At 49.4% G+C, this 24,661-nt stretch overlaps 1 protein-coding gene across 1 annotated transcript in view; it reads left to right on the forward strand.

Moving 5' to 3' along the window:
* LOC146007412 (uncharacterized) overlaps positions 1-24,661 on the forward strand; it is a 67,821-nt gene that overhangs the window by 7,470 nt on the left and 35,690 nt on the right. Inside the window, exon 7 of the mRNA XM_083145763.1 lies at positions 15,539-17,088. Coding sequence (XP_083001889.1) covers positions 15,539-17,088 — 1,550 coding nt within the window. The remainder of the gene's footprint in view (positions 1-15,538; positions 17,089-24,661) is intronic.

Below are 24,661 nucleotides of genomic sequence, written 5' to 3' on the forward strand. Positions count from 1 at the left end.
GACCAGTCTCCTCCCCGCACTCTCTGGTGTATCTCATACATCAGCAGCCATCAGCCCCTATTATACTCCTGCTCTCCCCTCACATCATGTCACTGTGTGTTACCAGCCCAGAGATCTGACCAGTCTCCTCCCCGCACTCACTGGTGTATCTCATACATCAGGAGCCATCAGCCCCTATTATACTCCTGCTCTCCCCTCACATCATGTCACTGTGTGTTACCAGCCCAGAGATCTGACCAGTCTCCTCCCCGCACTCTCTGGTGTATCTCATACATCAGGAGCCATCAGCCCCTATTATACTCCTGCTCTCCCCCTCACATCATGTCACTGTGTGTTACCAGCCCAGAGATCTGACCAGTCTCCTCCCCGCACTCTCTGGTGTATCTCATACACCAGGAGCCATCAGCCCCTATTATACTCCTGCTCTCCCCCTCACATCATGTCACTGTGTGTTACCAGCCCAGAGATCTGACCAGTCTCCTCCCCGCACTCTCTGGTGTATCTCATACATCAGGAGCCATAAGCCCCTATTATACTCCTGCTCTCCCCCTCACATCATGTCACTGTGTGTTACCAGCCCAGAGATCTGACCAGTCTCCTCCCCGCACTCTCTGGTGTATCTCATACATCAGGAGCCATCAGCCCCTATTATACTCCTGCGCTCCCCTCACATCATGTCACTGTGTTACCAACCCAGAGATCGGACCAGTCTCCTCCCCGCACTCTCTGGTGTATCTCATACATCAGGATCCATCAGCCCCTATTATACTCCTGCTCTCCCCTCACATCATGTCACTGTGTGTTACCAGCCCAGAGATCTGACCAGTCTCCTCCCCGCACTCCCTGGTGTATCTCATACATCAGGAGCCATCATCCCCTATTATACTCCTGCTCTCCCCTCACATCATGTCACTGTGTGTTACCAGCCCAGAGATCTGACCAGTCTCCTCCCCGCACTCTCTGGTGTATCTCATACACCAGGAGCCATCAGCCCCTATTATACTCCTGCTCTCCCCCTCACATCATGTCACTGTGTGTTACCAGCCCAGAGATCTGACCAGTCTCCTCCCCGCACTCTCTGGTGTATCTCATACATCAGGAGCCATAAGCCCCTATTATACTCCTGCTCTCCCCCTCACATCATGTCACTGTGTGTTACCAGCCCAGAGATCTGACCAGTCTCCTCCCCGCACTCTCTGGTGTATCTCATACATCAGGAGCCATCAGCCCCTATTATACTCCTGCGCTCCCCTCACATCATGTCACTGTGTTACCAACCCAGAGATCGGACCAGTCTCCTCCCCGCACTCTCTGGTGTATCTCATACATCAGGATCCATCAGCCCCTATTATACTCCTGCTCTCCCCTCACATCATGTCACTGTGTGTTACCAGCCCAGAGATCTGACCAGTCTCCTCCCCGCACTCCCTGGTGTATCTCATACATCAGGAGCCATCATCCCCTATTATACTCCTGCTCTCCCCTCACATCATGTCACTGTGTGTTACCAACCCAGAGATCTGACCAGTCTCCTCCCCGCACTCTCTGGTGTATCTCATACATCAGGAGCCATTAGCCCCTATTATACTCCTGCTCTCCTCCTCACATCATGTCACTGTGTGTTACCAGCCCAGAGATTTGACCAGTCTCCTCCCCGCACTCTCTGGTGTATCTCATACATCAGGAGCCATAAGCCCCTATTATACTCCTGCTCTCCCCCTCACATCATGTCACTGTGTGTTACCAGCCCAGAGATCTGACCAGTCTCCTCCCCGCACTCTCTGGTGTATCTCATACATCAGGAGCCATCAGCCCCTATTATACTCCTGCGCTCCCCTCACATCATGTCACTGTGTGTTACCAGCCCAGAGATCTGACCAGTCTCCTCCCCGCACACTCTGGTGTATCTCATACATCAGGAGCCTTCAGCCCCTATTATACTCCTGCTCTCCCCCTCACATCATGTCACTGTGTGTTACCAGCCCAGAGATCTGACCAGTCTCCTCCCCGCACACTCTGGTGTATCTCATACATCAGGAGCCTTCAGCCCCTATTATACTCCTGCTCTCTCCCTCACATCATGTCACTGTTACCAGCCCAGAGATCTGACCAGTCTCCTCCCCGCACTCTCCGGTGTATCTCCTACATCAGGAGCCATCAGTTCCTGTTATAATCCTGAAGGTTTGTAGGTTCTGATCCTCCAAGTGAAGCTAAGGCAGGAGAAAGATGATTAGATAGGTGACCTCTGGAAAGTGGTGGAGGGCTGTGTACTCAGGCAGATGACACAACTAGAGGTGGGAAATGCAGAGATCTCATCCGAAAATGCTCTCACTCCACCAGAGTAGTTGGGGTGGAAGGGACAGCATATTACCACATGAGGTGAATGTGGAAGATATAGTCCAGGATTTAGAGCAGCAGCAGCTAATGAGATCCAGTCCGGGTTTCCTAAGATCTATTGTGAATTACTGTCTGCTAATTAACAACACCTGTTATGTCCTTTTATATGTTTGTCCAGATCAGATGGTCAGTGTTCCCAGTGCCTTTAAGTGGCTGGGCAATAGGCTGGGTGAATGTGGGGTTTACGTTAGGGATCTCCTGAGTGTACCTGTGTTGTGAAGAACCAGACTTTTTCTTCTACAGGGTTCCTGGGTCCCACAGGGTTAACATTGGGGGTTGTAGGTGAATCCAGATGACTGGGCACCAATTCTCCAAAGCTTTAGATGCTTCCCATCATGCCTGGCTCCTCTCCCCTATAACCCCGCCTCCCTGCTAGGACAGTCAGTTTTTCGTTCGTGCCTGCAGGAATCGGGTGCACCAGTGTTTTCTCCTGGGGTTACCTGACAGGAATCCCAAGCTTTTTACTTTTTAACTTTATTTTTCCTATTTTTACACTGAGCGGTTAGCGCTAGTAGTCATACCAACTGCATCGCTACCACTCCATCTTCCCCATCGGCATCCATTACCTCCTGTCACCCTGCAGGGCGTACACAGAAGTGTGGATGGGAGAGGGACCCAGTGCAGCACCGCTGGACATCACACCTTCCAGGACATAAATCTTACAGAGCATAAATCTGTGTACTCTGTGTGAGCAGGTCACAGCGCTGGCGTGGACACTGCCCCCCACAGCAGGGACTCCACTGGCCCACCATGGTAAGGGAGCACAGGCTGGAGGCAGTCCCCATAAACGAGGAAGCTGTCCTCCCTTTTATATCAGGCTCCATTATACCGGCGGGGGAAGTTCAGTTTAGGAGGAGGCGGTGCTGGCCTGTAGCCCCTCCCCCCCCCCCCCCAGCTTAAGGCGCCAGTTCACCTCGCTGCTGCGCACCTGTAGCTGCAGATCCCTCCCCCCCCCCCCCCATCTGTCTCCTCATAGAAGCTAGCAGACATCGTCACCGCTGTGCAGACTCCTGGATCACTGGGTGCTGCTCCCCTGTAATAACACCGCCTGCTGACAGGTTTTTACAGCACTCGCTGTCCCACGCAGCCTCTGGCTGTACTGGTATATACTGGACATAGCGCAATGTACAGTGGTTTGTGTGGGCTAATATTCTACTGTATGCGACTAAATGTGCGGATTTCTAATGTGTTTTTCCTGTGTATAAATCTATAATCTCTGCATTACTAAGACGGGTGTACTGGGGAAGCAGTCGTGCGGGTCACAGGGCTCACATGTGACCGGGGTTCCTAAACTAGCTGCTAACATGGCGAGTGAGGAACACCAGCCGGCAGAGTCTCTACTGCTACGTTCATACCCAGCGGGACTGTCTGACTGGGAGGGGGAGCAGGGTGCCCGTCTCCTGCACCCTCCTCATCAGCACCCCAGGCCCAACAGCCTCCGTGGGTGGCACTTACTCAGCTGCTGGGTACTTTAGTGGACAGACACCCGTCACTGGTCCTACACCCCCACCACCAGCGGGAGCGCGCATCTCATAGTACAGAACAGACCGCGCAGAACGGAGCGTGTATGGGCTCCATAATGCTGGCCAACTTTGCTCCAACAATCTAACTAGTTGGTTGGACTAAAAATCTGGTACTGTATGGGGGCAAATGGCAATAAGCAATTTGCTCACAAACTCAGGAGAATGGACAAAAACATTCAGTGAAATTGTTTAAATCAAATCGGTCCAACTACAGTACATTGAGACCCCTTTCACACTTGCAAAAATATCCTGGGTTTTTGCACATGAACGCGCATCAACCCGGGATTTAGCTCCGTGTGAAAGGGTCTTGAAAGAACATCCCGGGATGAACATCCCGGGATGAACATCCCGGGAATTCTACCCAGGTCCTGACTTGGGTAGATTCCAGAATCGACCCGGGATGCGTTCAGTGTGAATGGTCCCGTACACGGGACTTTAAAAAAAGCTGCTGAATGGAGCTTTCTTGGGCTCACAAATGCTGATGTCATCTTTCAGAGCCCTGGAGTACATTTCTAATGACATGCATGTGTATTTGCAGGGATTTCCCGGGATCAGTGTGAATGGGGCTGTTCCGGGTCGATCCCAGGTCTGAGTGTAGTGTGAAAGGGTACATTCCCAGGTAGAGTCCCGGGAACACATTCCCGGGTATGACCCGGCTCTGCGAGTGTGTAAGGGGTAGGAGTGACAGTTGTTGTCCATTTTCCGATTTGGGAAACAAATGATTTAATTATGAATTACATTTGCTCCTATACAGAACCAGGTTTTTATTCCATCCAACCAATGGTTGGAGGAAAGTTGGTCTGCTGTGTGGCCAGCATTACGCAGAGCTGGTTAGCCGCATGGAGCAGAGAAAGGCAGAGCAGGAATTCACAAAGCCGGTAAACCCCAAAATACTGAATATTGTGCCAGGATCTTTCAGACCCATACTAAACCTGAAATCGCTGATCAAGTTTGTGAAGGTGTCAAAATTCTGCACAGAAACGCTAAGATCCATTGTATTGGCAATGGAACCGGGGGGGGGGGGGGGCTACATGGTATCTCTGAATATTCAAGATGCGTAATTGCATGTCCCCATCGCTCAGTCTCACCAACGATTCCTGCGGTTTGGTTATGGCAGTCATGCTAGCCTCCCTAGGATGTCAGGGTCCTCCCGCATCTGGACAATCTATTGATTTTAGACCGTTCACAGGAGACGCTGCTCAAACACCTTCAGCTGAGAATTCCTACAGACTCACGGATTGCTGATAGATGGATGAAATCTGCTATGGTGCTGTCCAGGCAGATGTTACATTTGGGAGCTCAGTTAGACTTGGAAATCCAGAGATTAATACTCCCTCTGGAAAAGGGCCAGCAGCTGCAGGCTGGGATTCAGAACTTCCTTCCCCTTCCGAGAGTCACGATACACCAGGGCAATGCAGATTTTAGGCCTGTTGGTGTCAAATGGGCACAATTTCACTCTCACCCTCTACAGAGACTGATCCTAGCCATGGTGGGGTGGACGTCCCCAGACAATATGCTCCCGGACGATGAGTCTCACCTCAGAATTCCAGTCGTCGCTGAGGTGGTGGCTCGCCAAGACCCACCTCCAGTTGGGAAGGCCCTTTTGGATTCCGCAGTGGGTACTCCTCATCACAGGCGCAAGTCTGCTGGGTTTGGGGAGCCATAGTAGAAACCCGATCCTTGCAACGAATAATAAACATCTTGGAGCTAAGAGTGGTCTTCAACGCACTCCAGCTGGCGCGGATCTGGTGCAGAGCAGACCAGGTCAGATCCAGTCAGACAATGCCACCATAGTGGCATACATAAACCATCAAGGGGGCATGAAAAGTATAAAGGCCATGAGGGAGGTATCGGGGATTCTCCAGTGGGCCAAGTGCCTTGTGCCAGCCATCTCGGCGGTGTTCCTCCTGGGAATTCTGAATTGGGAGTCCGACTTTCTAAGTCACCGGGACAATCATTTGGGAGAGGTCGCTGCATCCCAAGGTGTTTCATCAAATAGCCAAAAGATGGGCCACTCCGGACGTGGACCTGATGGAGTCTCGTCACAACAACAAGGTGCTGCTGTTTTGCTCAAGGGCCAGGGATCCACAGGTGGAATTCAGACGCTCTGGTCGTACCGTGGAACTTTCATCTTCCATACGCTTATCTGCCAGTATCTCTTCTTCCTCGGGAAGGGGGAAGCCTAATCCTGGTGGCCCCTGCGTGGCCCAGATTGTCTTTCAGATCTATTTCATCTGTCTGCTGCTCCTCCGTTTCTGTTACCACTATGACAGGATCTGCTCAGTCAAGGACACTAGCTGTGATGGCGTGGCTCTTGAAACAGCCATCTTAAAAAGGAAGTGGCTAAGACAATGATTCAGGCCCGTAAGCCGGCCTCGGCACGAATCTATTATCGGGTGTGGCACACCTATTTCTCTTGGTGCAGGGCAAGATCTCATGTCGCCAAACAATTGAAATTGGCAAGACTGTTAGCTTTCCTCCGGAGCGGTCTGGACAAGGGTTTGCGTCTGGCGTTCCTAAGAGTGCAGGTCTCTGCAATGCCAGTCTGGTTCCAGAGACGATGGGCTACATTACCAGATGTACGCACGTTCCTTCAGGGGGTTCTCAGGATTCATCCCCCCTGTACACCTCCGGTGGCTCCTTGGGATTTGTCAGTGGTTCTAGAAGCTCTTTCAGAGCCACCATTTGAGTCCTTAACTTCGGTGGAGTTAAAGTGGCTCGCGGCCAAGGTAGTCTTTCTGATGGCCATTACCTCAGCTAGGAGGGTTTCGGATTTGGGGGCTTTTGTCCTGTTGTTCCCCTTTCCTGGTATTTCATCAGGACATGCGGTCTCTGCCATTGCCTCCTTCTATACTTTTGCTTGAGCAGCTGTGTAAGGCAGTAACGTGGTCCTCGGTCCACATGTTTCTGAGGGCACCCGTCCTGTAAAGCCTGATGTATGTGGGGCATGCAACTTAGTCATCGGCTCCCTTTTCCTCTTGTATGAGTGAACATATACCGTGCCTGTATTTTGTCTTCTGTCCCCTTCTGCTTCCTGCTCCCTAAACTGACTAGCCTAGCATGGAGGCGGGGTTATAGGGGAGAGGAGCCAGGCGTGATGCCTAGCATGGAGGCGGGGTTATAGGGGAGAGGAGCCAGGCGTGATGCCTAGCATGGAGGCGGGGTTATAGGGGAGAGGAGCCAGGCGTGATGCCTAGCATGGAGGCGGGGTTATAGGGGAGAGGAGCCAGGCGTGATGCCTAGCATGGAGGCGGCGTTATAGGGGAGAGGAGCCAGGCGTGATGCCTAGCATGGAGGCGGCGTTATAGGGGAGAGGAGCCAGGCGTGATGCCTAGCATGGAGGCGGGGTTATAGGGGAGAGGAGCCATGCGTGATGCCTAGCATGGAGGCGGGGTTATAGGGGAGAGGAGCCAGGCGTGATGCCCAGCATGGAGGCGGGGTTATAGGGGAGAGGAGCCAGGCGTGATGCCCAGCATGGAGGCGGGGTTATAGGGGAGAGGAGCCAGGCGTGATGCCCAGCATGGAGGCGGGGTTATAGGGGAGAGGAGCCAGGCGTGATGCCCAGCATGGAGGCGGGGTTATAGGGGAGGGGAGCCAGGCGTGATGCCCAGCATGGAGGCGGGGTTATAGGGGAGGGGAGCCAGGCGTGATGCCCAGCATGGAGGCGGGGTTATAGGGGAGGGGAGCCAGGCGTGATGCCTAGCATGGAGGCGGGGTTATAGGGGAGAGGAGCCAGGCGTGATGCCTAGCATGGAGGCGGGGTTATAGGGGAGAGGAGCCAGGCGTGATGCCTAGCATGGAGGCGGGGTTATAGGGGAGAGGAGCCAGGCGTGATGCCTAGCATGGAGGCGGGGTTATAGGGGAGAGGAGCCGGGCGTGAAGCCTAGCATGGAGGCGGGGTTATAGGGGAGAGGAGCCGGGCATGAAGCCTAGCATGGAGGCGGGGTTATAGGGGAGAGGAGCCGGGCATGATGCCTAGCATGGAGGCGGGGTTATAGGGGAGAGGAGCCGGGCGTGAAGCCTAGCATGGAGGCGGGGTTATAGGGGAGAGGAGCCGGGCGTGAAGCCTAGCATGGAGGTGGGGTTATAGGGGAGAGGAGCCAGGCATGAAGCCTAGCATGTAGGCGGGGTTATAGGGGAGAGGAGCCGGGCATGAAGCCTAGCATGGAGGCGGGGTTATAGGGGAGAGGAGCCGGGCATGAAGCCTAGCATGGAGGCGGGGTTATAGGGGAGAGGAGCCGGGCGTGGTGCCTAGCATGGAGGCGGGGTTATAGGGGAGAGGAGCCGGGCATGAAGCCTAGCATGGAGGCGGGGTTATAGGGGAGAGGAGCCGGGCATGAAGCCTAAAGCTTTGGAGAATTGGTGCCCGGTCCTCTGGATCCGCCTACAACCCCTGATGTTAACCCTGTGGATGCAGGAACCTCAGAGAAAGGAAGTTACTCGAAGGTAGGTTTTACCATAACTCCCACTATTTCCATGCATTTGATTCCTGTCACAATAAATATATATATATATATATAGACAGAGAGGTGAGTCCGGCACTCCACCAATATGTACAACTCCGCAACTTGCTCCGGTGCCTTCCCAGGTGTGTGAACCAAATACAGGATCTTGGCAAAAAGGCGTCACTCGGAGTCTTGATATATCAAGACTCCGAGTGACGCCTTTTTGCCAAGATCCTATATATATATATATATATATATATTGTTACAGTGTGTCCGGCACGCCTGCGCAGTGGTCAGTTTCAACTTCACCCTGTGCTTTCTCCAATAAATCGTGTAGTCTAGTAGTTATGAGCGGCACTGCAAGGTGGCATAGATTCAATAATACACCAAACAAGTGCTGAATTCTACGTTTCGGTTTATTTCAACCTTCATCAGGAATTCCTGATATGTGTGTGTGTGTATGTATGTGTGTGTGTATGTATATGTATGTGTGTATGTGTGTGTGTGTGTGTATGTGTATAGATAGATAGATAGATATCATGCAGGAGAACCCGGCACTCATAAATTCACAGATAAAACTGCAAATTTATAAAGCTTAAAAAAAAAAAAGGGTTGTGGAGCGCTAGAAATGGATCAATTGAATATTACAAATTTAATGAAATATATATAAAGTTAAAATAACAGCTGAATTGACATATATAATAAAAAATGGAATAATGACAGTATAATGACAATAAAATTGGACAAGGTAAGGTGATACTTATGTCTCTGGATAGCTGCCGTGTATGTCCCTGGAATTGAAGGGCTTATAATTCCTTGGAAGTTGCCCAATAGGAAGGTATAGACAGTGGGCTGTCCTGGATGGTGTAGAAAAACGCTGGAGGATGATCTTGTTCCCAATAGGGGAGTCCTCACTAGGATGCGCTGATTGCTGGTGGTCACTGTGGTGGGTCCCACGCTGGAGGATGATCGAATTCCTGTTTAGTGGAAAGGTCCTCACAATAATGCGGATAGTTGAACCACAGAGGTGCGATGGAAGTAGATCTCCAATGGAGGGAGATATTGGGGGCAATTCGGACAGGGTGACAATGAAAGGGACAAATTCCGGGATTGGCAGGGAATATAGCAGCATAGACAGAGGTCCTTACCAGTCCAAACTTAAAAGTAGCAAGTGCTGCCTAAAATTTATAAAGCTTACTTGCTGGGGTGCCTCCCCAAGATAGTCCAGAGACGTCTATTGTAGTGTGGGTAGGCAGGTGGCACTCACTCAGACTTTGCAGAATAAAAATGTCCTTTATTACACCGACATGTTTCCAGGTTTCCCCCGTCTTCAGGGACAGCAGCAGCGTCCTGCTGTGTGTGTGTGTATATGTATGTATGTATGTATATACACACATACATATGGGGGGGGGGGGACAAAAATGTTGTGCCTAGGGGCAGCCTGACCCCTAAATTCGCCCCTGCCCCCCTCCCTATCTCCCGGCAGCATCTCCTCCCCTCGCACCCACGAGTTCCTGTGGTATCCATGTCCGCACCCCCTTTAATCTCAAGCTTTTTTTTTTTTTACCAAGGTCCCACTTTCGGCATGTGGAGCACATAGCTCTGACACCCGGTAGTCCCGCCCCCCAGTTCGGATTGCTCCACAGGCCATTCCGTCAATTTTAATGGATATCCATCAATACATCAAATAGTTTCCCACTATCAATGGCTGGGTGCAGAATGCCGATCGATGGCAAGCATTGCTGGCATCTGCACCGATGCCCATCCCTACCCTCACCCATGCAATAAATACATTCACGGGTTAAGGGGGCACATCCCCTTACGCCAGTGTGAAGAGCGCACATAGAGCGCAATGAAAAACCTAGAGTGTGTGTGTGTGTGTATATGAATGTATATATATATATATATATATATATATATATATATATATATATATATATGACAAAAAGATAACCCTTTCACTGCGCTAAGATAGTGGGCCGCACCTCCTATAAGTCCCCCCTGTTAGTGGGGGAAGGAGAACAACAGATACAACAAAGATATAGAGTGCGCCTTTGTTTGTGTCACCACCACCACCAAAAGACAGGTGTATAACTGACACTTTTTTGTAATTTCATACAATTTATTAAAATGAATAAAAAGATTTTTCAGCAAAATTTCATTCATATGCAGTCATATTTTCCATCATTCCAATAACCTGACGCGTTTCGTCAGTTGGACTTCATCAGGGGTATAACAAAAAATGACTCAATAGAATCAAGCTTCAACTTAAAAAAGACTGGTTCTTCCTTAATTCTTGAACCGGCTAAAGTTTTAAAATTCGGTAGCGATGTTGAAATGGGGCAAAATAGGGTGATGATTGGAGAGGTGAATTCGTCTGTCCTCTCACAGCAGTATGTCTCTCCTATCGTACCACTGCAATGTCTGCATAATATATATATATATATATATATATATATATTGTGGGGTTTTAGCATCAAACGGGTAGGCACAGGTGAGGATTTGGCACAGACTTAGACAGTGACATCACGGCTTGGGTCCAAAACAGGGCTTGCCTGAGTTTTATTGCAGCACTCAGAGCAAGAAACTAACAACAGCCTTTGCACTTCAGGCAAAACAGAAAACAAAAACCTGCTCGTCTGAGCTCTAACTAAACAGAATAAACGTCCCTCTCTATACCAGGGCCACACTATGTGACACTGGACACATACAGCAGATATAGATCAAGTAATGCAGTACTTACAGCCTTGTCTCTCTCTAGCAGCAGCTTACTGCCTCCAACACCCAGGGAGAGAGAGAGAGAGCTCTATGGAGAGGGCTGACTCCTTTTTAAAGAATCAGGTGTTCTCCTGATTACCAGCCCAGGACAGAACACCCTTTGTAAGCCGGAGCTTACCACACAGATTGAAATAGCCTGCAGTCTATATGCCATAAGACAGGATTCTAGGGGAAAAGTACCTGCCGTCTATGACTTTCCCTGCCACTGTCTTACATACCCTCCCCCTCTGTTCGAACCTGTGGGGTCGGACACTGTCTGCCAACTGGCAGTATGTTCGAGATAGGGGATCGGCATTACCCTGAAGCCTTCCTGCTCTGTGTTCCACTGTAAATTTGAAATTTTGCAAATTGAGAAACCATCTCATGACCCTTGCATTTCTCTCTTTGGCTTGGTACATCCATGTAAGTGGGGAGTGGTCAGTGATTAATCTAAAGGAGCGTCCTAAGAGATAGTACTTTAGGGATTCAAGGGCCCACTTGATTGCTAAGCACTCCCGCTCAACTATACTGTAGTTTCTCTCCGCAGGTGTGAGCTTCCTGCTCAAATATGTTACCGGGTGTTCCTCTCCACCAACTTCTTGGGAGAGGACAGCACCTAGTCCCACATCAGAAGCATCAGTCTGTACGACAAACTCTTTTTTAAAATCTGGAGTGATCAGGACTGGTTGATTACAAAGGGCCACTTTTAATTCTTGGAATGCCCTTTCAGCCTCTGGGTTCCAGCTGACCATAACTGCCCTACCTCCTTTGGTAAGATCGGTTAGGGGCGCTGCCATGGTTGCAAACTGGGGAATGAACCTACGGTAATACCCCAGAATTCCCAAAAAAGCCCTGACTTGTTTTTTTGTCGAAGGACGAGGCCAGTCTTGGATAGCCTCCACTTTATTTATTTGTGGCTTTATTATACCTCTCCCGATAACATACCCCAGGTAACGTTTTTGGACCTCCCCAGACATGGCCTGTCTACGCGCTTCTGGTACTCTATAGGGTTTTAAGCGTACCCGAACTCCAGGTTCGGTGACAATGTCATGTTTTATGGCTGTGGTGCGCCCTGGAAGTTCTGAGAACACATCATAATTCCTTTGTACTAACTCTTTAGTTTCCTGCTTCTGGGATTTGGACAGGGTCTCTGACACCCGCACCTCTGGGCTATCACTAGAGGGGGCACTTACAGCTGTCAGAGTCTCTCTGTCTTTCCAGGGTTTAATTAAGTTCACATGGTACAACTGTTCTGGCTTCCGTTTACCTGGTTGATACACTTTATAATTTACACTTCCCACTTTTTTTATCTACCCGATACAGTAGATCCTGGTTAATGGCCATCTTTGGGAACTCTTTGTCAGCATTGGGGTATTGGGGCTCACCATTTATGACTTTAGGATTTTCCCTAGCTCTTAATAAGGTGGGATCTCTAAGTTGAGCAGTCCCAAAATTATCACGTGACATCTCTAGCTCAGGCATGTCACATGCTTCTTCCTGCTCCTCAGCTTCACCTGCAAGAACAGCTAGGGGAAAACGGTCAGATTCAATAGTGGTCACCCCTACCGTTTGAACCTCAGTATCCTGATCAAAAGGCTCAGGACTAATCACAGGGCACACATTCTCATTATTAACAGCATTTCTAGTGCAGTGTACACTCTGTTTCCACAAGTCCCAGAACAATGGGAAGTCTCTTCCCAGGATCACACTATGCATCAGGGTCTTTACCACGCCCACTTCATGGGACACAGTTCCACAAGTACTCTTTAGCTGGACTAAAGCTGTGGGATACTCCTTGGTGTCCCCATGTATGCACAAGACCCCTATGTAACGTCCTGTGAGTGTCCCAGGGTCTACCAAGCTGGCATGGATGAGAGTAACTAAACTCCCAGAGTCCAGAAGAGCCCTCCCGGGATAACCATCCACCTTTACATGACAAATTTGCTGTCCAGTTTCTGACACAGTCTCAGCAGAGAAAACAGAACGTGCATATAAAGAGCTTCGCCTGGCTGTATCACACTCCATTGGCTCAGAAGTAAGGGGGCAATTGGCAGCAATATGCCCAGGTCCATGACAACGCCAACACTGTATGCGGCCCCAGTCTTTTTGCGAGCCAGGTTTGGACCCTACTGTCCCTTGGGAACGCCTCTCCACTGTTTGTTCCCCATCTAGGCCACCTCCCTTTACAACATTATTCACCCCTCTAGTAAACGGAACAGTCTTACCAGATGATCCGGCCGCTTTGCTGTTCTTGAGGGTGGAATGTCCAGGAGGCACTTCTTGGAGTAGATTTTCAGTAGCTCTGTACCTCTCAACCAAGTTGACAAGCCCCTCGGCATCATTAGGGTCGCCCTGACCGACCCAGCGCTGAACCTTTGGAGGTAAGGAACAACGATACTTGTCCAGCACGACTCTCTCCACGATCTGCGCTGGTGTAGACTCCTCTGGCTGTAGCCACTTCCTTACCAGGTGGACCAGGTCATACATTTGGGACCGCGCAGGTAACTGTTCAGAAAAAGTCCAGTTATGCACCTTCCGGGCACGCACACTCATGTTTACGCCTAAGCGAGCAAGGATCTCTCCCTTGAGTTTCGCGTAGTCGTTAGCATCCTGCTCACTCAGATCAAAATACGCCTTTTGTGGTTCTCCAGTTAGAAAAGGTGCTACCACACCTGCCCATTGATCCACGGGTAACTGTTCACGCTCTGCTACACGTTCAAACACCGCAAGAAAGGCCTCTACATCATCCATGAGAGTCATCTTTTGCAGAGATTTCTGTACTGCAGCCCGTGTGGTTGGAAGCAAGGGTTGGGGTGTTTGCACACTCTGCGCCACACTCTTAGCCACATTCTGTATTTGCTCTTGTAATTGCAGATTAATTTGCTGCTGTTCCTTTAAGGCTAGTCTGTTGGATTCAAGCAGCAAAACATTGGTTTCAGCCTGGGCACGCATGGCCTCCTCATGCACCTTTTGCTGACATGCGTTTGCCTGCACCAAGTGTTTTAAAAGGTCCTCCATTTTAACAGTCTCCTGTTGCAGTGTTACAGCAGCCTTCAGCCAGGACATACAAGTATCAGCGCACTCCAGACACTCACTTGTGGCTGGTTGCCTTTAGCAACAACTTCCAGCTTGCTGTAGCAAAAGTCCTATAGTTCGATGTATGTCTCTTTAAGTGAGATGCTTGCTCGCATTCTCCACCATATGTGGGGTTTTAGCATCAAACGGGTAGGCACAGGTGAGGATTTGGCACAGACTTAGACAGTGACATCATGGCTTGGGTCCAAAACAGGGCTTGCCTGAGTTTTATTGCAGCACTCAGAGCAAGAAACTAACAACAGCCTTTGCACTTCAGGCAAAACAGAAAACAAAAACCTGCTCGTCTGAGCTCTAACTAAACAGAATAAACGTCCCTCTCTATACCAGGGCCACACTATGTGACACTGGACACATACAGCAGATATAGATCAAGTAATGCAGTACTTACAGCCTTGTCTCTCTCTAGCAGCAGCTTACTGCCTCCAACACCCAGGGAGAGAGAGAGCTCTATGGAGAGGGCTGACTCCTTTTTAAAGAATCAGGTGTTCTTCTGATTACCAGCCCAGGACAGAACACCCTTTGTAAGCCGGAGCTTACCACACAGATTGAAATAGCCTGCAGTCTATATGCCATAAGACAGGATTCTAGGGGAAAAGTACCTGCCGTCTATGACTTTCCCTGCCACTGTCTTACAATATATATATATATATATCCACAAATAGGTAGATGGCACTCACAAGATTTGTATAGTTTCTGCGCGGCGGCAGCAATAAAGAAATAAATCAATCAACACAGGCTTGTGTCAACGTTTCGGGCAAAGCCCTTTATCAAGACAATAAAATCTTTTATGTCTTGATAAAGGGCTTTGCCCGAAACGTTGACACAAGCCTGTGTTGATTGATTTATTTCTTTATTGCTGCCGCCGCGCAGAAACTATACAGATCTTGTGAGTGCCATCTACCTATTTGTGGTTACATCTTTCCTTGAGAAACAGAAGGGCACCTCAAGTATCTGCATCCAAAGGAAGAGTGACGGTACACCTTTGTCCTATATATATATATATATATATATATATATATATATATATATATATGTGACAAGGAATCACATACACTGGATGGAAATAAAGTATGGTTCTTCAGAACACAGGTTCGCCCATCCGTTGCCAGAAACACGCCCATCCGTTAACATGTAGGGTCTCTGGCATGCGCGTGTATAAATTTCTATCACTATCAGTATATATTGGTGCTGGTAAATGATTTCGATGTTACCCCAATATCTCCCTATTTGTTGAAAATTTGGGGACATTTCGCCAGTCTTTATCGAGACAGTAACTTGTGGTGGAACATTCAGTGTGTAATATATGTATATTATTCCCAGCAGATGGATACAGCAGCCGGAACGTCTCTGAGGATCATCTCGTATTATCTCAGAGTTGTAACATAGATGATGACGTCACCCGAGATTCTCCAGGAGAGACCCCTAACACCCCAATTATACCCCCAGTACCTCACCTTGCAGATATAGTATCTGATGCCTCTGACCATAGGAAATGTTCTGAAGACTCTGATATTGGTGCATCTGTTACAGCTCTTACAGTAGATACAAATGTTCCCTGTTCTATAAATGCCACAAAGTGTATAACCCATCAGCCAGGTGGGAAACCATTTCCATGTTCTGAGTGTGGGAAATGTTTTACAAAGAGATCAGGTCTTGTTGCACATCAGAGAACTCATACAGATGAGAAATCCTTTCCATGTTTAGAGTGTGGGTCATCTTTTACATTTAAATCAGGTCTTGTTGCTCATCAAAGAACTCACACAGGTGAGAGACCATTTTCATGTTCTGAGTGTGGGAAATGTTTTTCCCATCAATCAAATTTATTTATGCACAAGATAACTCACACAGGTGAGAAACCATTTTCATGTTCAAAGTGCGGGATAAGTTTTACACTTGAATCAGATCTTTCTATACATGAGATAACTCATACAGGTGAGAGGCCATTTCCATGTTCTGAGTGTGGTAAGTGTTTTAAATATCAATCAAAATTAATTATACATCAGAGAAGTCACACAGACAAGAAACTGTTTTCATGTTCTGCATGTGGGAAATGTTTTACACATGAATCAGATCTTTCTATACATCAGAGAAGGCACACGGGTGAGAGGCCATTTCCATGTTCTGTGTGTAAGAAATGTTTTATAACTCAATCAGGTCTTGTTACACATCAGATAAGTCACACAAGTAAGAAACCATTTCCATGCTCTGAGTGTGGGAAATGTTTTACACACAAATCACAACTTGTTATACATCAGAGATGTCACACAGGAGATAAACCATTTTCTTGTTCAGAGTGTGGGGAATGTTTTACACAGAAAAAATCTCTTGTCATACATGAAAGAAGTCACACAGGTGTGAGACCATTTCCATGTTCTGAGTGTGGGAAATGTTTTACAATAAAATCATCTCTTATTATACATCAGAGATGTCACACAGGTGAGAAACCGTTTCCATGTTCTGAGTGTGCAAAATGTTTTACATTGAAATCATCTCTTCTTATACATCAGAGATATCACACAGGTGAGAGGCCATTTCAGTGTCCTGAGTGTGGGAAATGTTTTGCATATAAATCATCTCTTCATACACATCAGAGAATTCACACAGGTCAGAGGGCATTGTCATGTTCTGAGTGTGGGAAACGTTTTACACGGATATCAAATCTTGTTTCACATCAGCGATCTCACACAGGTGAGAAGCCATTTCAGTGTCCTGAGTGTGGGAAATGTTTTGCATATAAATCATCTCTTGGTACACATCAGAGAATTCACACAGGCGAGAGGCCATTTACATGCTCTGATTGTGGGAAATGTTTTGCACATCAATCATCTCTTGTTAGACATCAGAGAAGTCACACAGGTGAGAGGCCTGAGTAAGTGGAAGTACTTGTGTGATTACAAGTGAGAATATTTTATCTGAGAAATAAACATCAGTAAGAATAGTATTTCCTACCACCGACTGTGCATTGTCCTAGTTATTTTTAAAAAAAAAAATGTAATCATAATTATTCATTAACAAAAACACACAATAAACAATAACCCTAAAACAATGAAAACAGTGAGTGCGGTCTGATTTAATTATACAGTCCAATAGTACAGCCGTACATAGATGATATAATAATTGCATAGGGAATATCATAATATAGTCATAAAGGAAAATTTTTGGAAAAAAAAATGGGATTTCACAATTCAGTTCCAGACATTTTTGCATGGGAAGTGTGTAGGATTCGCGGCTTCAGATCCGGCTTTTTGAAAAAAAGTCGAATCCGCATTTGTTTAAACGGTTGCTAACTTTTAGAATTAGCGGGCGTTTCATAAAAAAAAAATGGATTCGCGGATCCACGTCTTTTTCCAATTTACGGATTGTTCCCAAGCTTTTGGAGGAAAAAACTTTGATGACAACTCTGTGCCTACTCGGATGGTAGTATGAACCAAGTCGGTCCAAAGCAAAAAAAAACATGAAAAACCTGCATCGTCCTTGTGACCTTCGATCAGATTCCCGCCGATATAACGCTTGCGTCTAACTTTCGTTACTGTTGATCTAGACCTTGTAGACTATCTTTAGGCGTCTAACTAGACGTAATTGACCAAGAGTGGTCCAGCACGTGACGCAATGTAGACGCCATATACTGGATCCGCTTAACCCAAATAGCTACATTGATTATAATCTCTTCTATGTCGACCGTTGTGAGAAGCGATTACGCCAAAGGATCTACTGTATGTGACATTTTATCGACTTTTATGAAAGTAAATACATACAAGGAATTCCGGACTGTTCATTATTGTTGGCACCGTAAGGTTGTTACAAATCCGGACTTCACGTTGGTCGCCATCTTCCAATTCACTCACAAAATATAGAGCGCGGACTATAAGCTGGAACTGGCGGTGAGCACTCAGCGATCGGGCTCCAATAGTGACACAGTGGCAATTAGCGACTTGATAGCATGTAGTGACCCGATCCAAGATAGGGCTAGAAGGCTGTAGCGAGTCGGTAGCTGTAGCAGGCCGGTGATGGTTAGCCAAACACAAGATGGTTGCTGGATACAGGGTTACCACAGGAAGGCACACAGAGTCTGGGCAGCAGGTGGCATCGGAGAACAGAAGAGTGACAAGGTACCAGATGAGATGGCAGCTGTGGTTCTGGTGGGTGGCTGTTCATGGCTAAACAGTGGTGGGTAGCTGGGAGCGGCTGATGACTGGTAGCAGATGGGAAGCCAAAAGCAGCTGATGACTGATAGTAGCTGGGCAGCCGGGAGCGGCTGATAATAATAATATCTTTATTGTCATAAAATGCCCACGTGTGAACATTAAACGAAAATCAAGCGTAAACAGGAGACAGTAGAAAAAAGTAGCATTGGAGCACAAGACTTTGCATGGATCAAAATTTGCACTAAGTATTTGGTACTTGTGTATTATCACGGCGCCCGATTTCATCTAAATCGCATACGATTTGCGGCCGATTTTTTGGACCGATTCGATCTGCGATGCGATTTTGCGTCCGATTTTCGGCCAAATTTTTTTTTCCGATTTTCGGCCATTTCCTGCAGATTTGCATGTTATTCCATCCTTGCACACCCCCAGGTACTATGCGATGGTATGCGATGTGATTTTTGGGAAAATGCCCCTGATTGTACAATTAAATATTGCATAGCATTGCATGCCAGCAAGTGGCATGCGATGCGATTCGCAATGTTAAATGCACCTCCATTGTTAATGCCACCCCCACTATCAACGCCAACCCGAAGCGTGGGGAGCCCGCGAGGGGCGGCGGTATGCGTCCTCTGACCTTTTCATACCCCCACTATCCACGTCGGCGTGGTGTTGACTTCCGATAGTGTGGCGAGCCACCGAGCCCGAAGTGTGGTGAGCGCAGCGAGCCCCGCAAGGGGACGCGGATTACTTTACATGTATTCCGCGTCCCCTCGCGGGGCTCGCTGTGCTTGCCACACTATCTAAAATCAACTCCACGCCGACGTGGATAGTGGGGGTATGAAAAGGTCGGAGGACGCGTACCGCCGCCCCTCGCTGCGCTCGCCACGCTTAGGGTTGGCGTTGATAGTGGGGGTGGCGTTAACAATGGCGGTGCATTTAACATTGTAAGCACCCATCAGGGTGATTGTAAAATTACAAATCGAATCGCTTCACATGCCACTATATTGCATGCGATGTACTACGATGGAAATCGGGGGTGTGCAAGGTGTGCAATGATGGAACAGCATGCAAATCGCCCGGAAAAAGTGAAAAATCGGTCGAAAACGCATCCGATTTTTGCATGCGATTTTCGGCCGATTTCGTGGGCGCCGTGATAATACACAAGTACCAAGTATTTAAACTACGGATTGCCACCGGGAAGAAACGCTCTCTGTATCGTTTAGTTTTACACAGAACTGAATGGTATCGCTTGTTTAAAGGAAGTAAAGAGAACAAGTCACCACTTGGGTGAGAAGGTTCCTCACGATGCTTGTCACATATGTGTTGTATGCTTGGTAAGGCAACCCCGGTTATTTTGCATGCTACTGATACTACCCTCTGAAGGGATTTACGATCGGCAGCAGAACAGGAACCGAACCATGCCACAACGCTCTCGATGACACTTGTGTAGAAGTTTACCAAGGTTCTCCTACTCATACCAGCCATGCGTAGTTTCCTAAGAAAAAAATCATACGCTGGTGGGGCTTTTTGATAACAATGTTTGTGTGGGTACTCCATAGAAGGTCTTTAGACATGGTTACACCCAAGAATTTAAAAGAATCAGCCATCTCCACTTGTTGACCATCTAAAACCAGTGGGCAATATAATTTTTTGTGCGATTTCCTAATCGTTTCTTTAGTCTTATTCACATTTAAGACCAAACAATTGTCCCTACTCCAGGACTCTAGTCTGGATACTTCCAGCCTATAATTTAACTCATTGTCATTGACGATAAGACCCAGTATAGCTGCAAATTTAACAATTTCAACAGATTTGGAGCTTGAGGAGCAATCGTGGGTGAACAGGGAATACAACGGGGCTCAGAATGCACCCCTGAGGGACTCCTGTGTTGACTATCAATTCACCAGATACCTGGTCTTTCATCCTAACAACCTGTGGCCTATTGGATAAGAAGTCCAAGATCCATCTACACATAGACCCACTTAAACCAATGTTAAAAAGTTTGCTCACTAGCGATGATGGAACTACCATATTAAAAGCTGATGACTGGTAGTAGCTGGGAAGCCAGGAGCATCTGATGATTGACAGTAGCTGGGAACCCGGGAGCATCTTGTAACCGATAGTAGCTGGGAAGCCGGGAGCATCTGATGACCGATAGTAGCTGGGAAGCCGGGAGCATCTGATGATTGACAGTAGCTGGGAACCCGGGAGCATCTTGTAACCGATAGTAGCAGGGAAGCCGGGAGCATCTGATGATTGACAATAGCTGGGAACCCGGGAGCATCTTGTAACCGATAGTAGCTGGGAAGCCGGGAGCATCTGATGACCGATAGTAGCTGGGAAGCCGGGAGCATCTGATGACCGATAGTAGCTGGGAGGCCGGGAGCATCTGATGACCGATAGTAGCTGGGAGGCCGGGAGCATCTGATGACCGATAGTAGCTGGGAAGCCGGGAGCATCTGATGACTCATAGTAGCTGGGAAGCCGGGAGCGACTGATGGCTGAGTAGGGCCTGGAGCATCTGATGACTGATAGTAGCTGGGATACCGGGAGCATCTGATGACTGATAGTAGCTGGGATACCGGGAGCATCTGATGACTGATAGTAGCTGGGAAGCCGGGAGCATCTGATGACTGAAAGCAGCTGGGAAGCCGGGAGCATATGATGACCGATAGTAGCTGGGAGGCCGGGAGCATCTGATGACCGATAGTAGCTGGGAAGCCGGGAGCATCTGATGACCGATAGTAGCTGGGAGGCCGGGAGCATCTGATGACCGATAGTAGCTGGGAGGCCGGGAGCATCTGATGACCGATAGTAGCTGGGAGGCCGGGAGCATCTGATGACCGATAGTAGCTGGGAAGCCGGGAGCATCTGATGACCGATAGTAGCTGGGAAGCCGGGAGCATCTGATGACCGATAGTAGCTGGGAAGCTGGGAGCATCTGATGATTGACAGTAGCTGGGAACCCGGGAGCATCTTGTAACCGATAGTAGCTGGGAACCCGGGAGCATCTTGTAACCGATAGTAGCTGGGAGCATCTGATGACCGATAGTAGCTGGGAAGCCGGGAGCATCTGATGACCGATAGTAGCTGGGAGGCCGGGAGCATCTGATGACCGATAGTAGCTGGGAGGCCGGGAGCATCTGATGACCGATAGTAGCTGGGAGGCCGGGAGCATCTGATGACCGATAGTAGCTGGGAAGCCGGGAGCATCTGATGACCGATAGTAGCTGGGAGGCCGGGAGCATCTGATGACCGATAGTAGCTGGGAGGCCGGGAGCATCTGATGACCGATAGTAGCTGGGAGGCCGGGAGCATCTGATGACCGATAGTAGCTGGGAGGCCGGGAGCATCTGATGACCGATAGTAGCTGGGAAGCCGGGAGCATCTGATGACCGATAGTAGCTGGGAAGCCGGGAGCATCTGATGACCGATAGTAGCTGGGAAGCCGGGAGCATCTGATGATTGACAGTAGCTGGGAACCCGGGAGCATCTTGTAACCGATAGTAGCTGGGAAGCCAGGAGCATCTGATGACCGATAGTAGCTGGGAAGGGAGCATCTGATGACCGATAGTAGCTGGGAGGCCGGGAGCATCAGATGACCGATAGTAGCTGGGAAGCCGGGAGCATCTGATGACTGATAGTAGCTGGGATGCCGGGAGCATCTGATGACTGATAGTAGCTGGGAAGCCGGGAGCATCTGATGACCGATAGTAGCTGGGAAGCTGGGAGCATCTCATGACTGATAGTAGCTGGGAAGCCGGGAGCATCTGATGATTGACAGTAGCTGGGAAGCTGGGAGCGGCTGATGACTGAAAGCAGCTGGGAAGCCGGGAGCATATGATGACCGATAGTAGCTGGGAAGCCGGGAGCATCTGATGACCGATAGTAGCTGGGAAGCCGGGAGCATCTGATGACCGATAGTAGCTGGGAATCCGGGAGCATCTGATGACCGATAGTAGCTGGGAAGCCGGTAGCATCTGATGACCGATAGTAGCTGGGAAGCCGGGAGCATCTGATGACCGATAGTAGCTGGGAAGCCGGTAGCATCTGATGACTGATAGTAGCTGGTAAGCCGGGAGCATCTGATGACTGATAGTAGCTGGGAAGCCGGGAGCATCTGATGACTCATAGTAGCTGGGAAGCCGGGAGCGACTGATGGCTGAGTAGGGCCTGGAGCATCTGATGACTGATAGTAGCTGGGGAACCGGGAGCATCTGATGACTGATAGTAGCTGGGATACCGGGAGCATCTGATGACTGATAGTAGCTGGGAAGCCGGGAGCATCTGATGACTGATAGTAGCTGGGAGGCCGGGAGCATCTGATGACCGATAGTAGCTGGGAGGCCGGGAGCATCTGATGACCGATAGTAGCTGGGAGGCCGGGAGCATCTGATGACCGATAGTAGCTGGGAAGCCGGGAGCATCTGATGACCGATAGTAGCTGGGAAGCCGGGAGCATCTGATGACCGATAGTAGCTGGGAAGCTGGGAGCATCTGATGATTGACAGTAGCTGGGAACCCGGGAGCATCTTGTAACCGATAGTAGCTGGGAACCCGGGAGCATCTTGTAACCGATAGTAGCTGGGAAGCCGGGAGCATCTGATGACCGATAGTAGCTGGGAAGCCGGGAGCATCTGATGACCGATAGTAGCTGGGAGGCCGGGAGCATCTGATGACCGATAGTAGCTGGGAGGCCGGGAGCATCTGATGACCGATAGTAGCTGGGAGGCCGGGAGCATCTGATGACCGATAGTAGCTGGGAAGCCGGGAGCATCTGATGACCGATAGTAGCTGGGAGGCCGGGAGCATCTGATGACCGATAGTAGCTGGGAGGCCGGGAGCATCTGATGACCGATAGTAGCTGGGAGGCCGGGAGCATCTGATGACCGATAGTAGCTGGGAAGCCGGGAGCATCTGATGACCGATAGTAGCTGGGAAGCCGGGAGCATCTGATGACCGATAGTAGCTGGGAAGCCGGGAGCATCTGATGATTGACAGTAGCTGGGAACCCGGGAGCATCTTGTAACCGATAGTAGCTGGGAAGCCAGGAGCATCTGATGACCGATAGTAGCTGGGAAGGGAGCATCTGATGACCGATAGTAGCTGGGAGGCCGGGAGCATCAGATGACCGATAGTAGCTGGGAAGCCGGGAGCATCTGATGACTGATAGTAGCTGGGATGCCGGGAGCATCTGATGACTGATAGTAGCTGGGAAGCCGGGAGCATCTGATGACCGATAGTAGCTGGGAAGCTGGGAGCATCTCATGACTGATAGTAGCTGGGAAGCCGGGAGCATCTGATGATTGACAGTAGCTGGGAAGCTGGGAGCGGCTGATGACTGAAAGCAGCTGGGAAGCCGGGAGCATATGATGACCGATAGTAGCTGGGAAGCCGGGAGCATCTGATGACCGATAGTAGCTGGGAAGCCGGGAGCATCTGATGACCGATAGTAGCTGGGAAGCCGGTAGCATCTGATGACCGATAGTAGCTGGGAGGCCGGGAGCATCTGATGACCGATAGTAGCTGGGAGGCCGGGAGCATCTGATGACCGATAGTAGCTGGGAGGCCGGGAGCATCTGATGACCGATAGTAGCTGGGAAGCCGGGAGCATCTGATGACCGATAGTAGCTGGGAAGCCGGGAGCATCTGATGACCGATAGTAGCTGGGAAGCCGGGAGCATCTGATGATTGACAGTAGCTGGGAACCCGGGAGCATCTTGTAACCGATAGTAGCTGGGAAGCCAGGAGCATCTGATGACCGATAGTAGCTGGGAAGGGAGCATCTGATGACCGATAGTAGCTGGGAGGCCGGGAGCATCAGATGACCGATAGTAGCTGGGAAGCCGGGAGCATCTGATGACTGATAGTAGCTGGGATGCCGGGAGCATCTGATGACTGATAGTAGCTGGGAAGCCGGGAGCATCTGATGACCGATAGTAGCTGGGAAGCTGGGAGCATCTCATGACTGATAGTAGCTGGGAAGCCGGGAGCATCTGATGATTGACAGTAGCTGGGAAGCTGGGAGCGGCTGATGACTGAAAGCAGCTGGGAAGCCGGGAGCATATGATGACCGATAGTAGCTGGGAAGCCGGGAGCATCTGATGACCGATAGTAGCTGGGAAGCCGGGAGCATCTGATGACCGATAGTAGCTGGGAATCCGGGAGCATCTGATGACCGATAGTAGCTGGGAAGCCGGTAGCATCTGATGACCGATAGTAGCTGGGAAGCCGGGAGCATCTGATGACCGATAGTAGCTGGGAAGCCGGTAGCATCTGATGACTGATAGTAGCT

This window comes from Crinia signifera, chromosome 6, assembly GCF_055691185.1.
Source record: "Crinia signifera chromosome 6, ASM5569118v1, whole genome shotgun sequence".
Taxonomy (NCBI): Eukaryota; Metazoa; Chordata; class Amphibia; order Anura; family Myobatrachidae; genus Crinia; species Crinia signifera.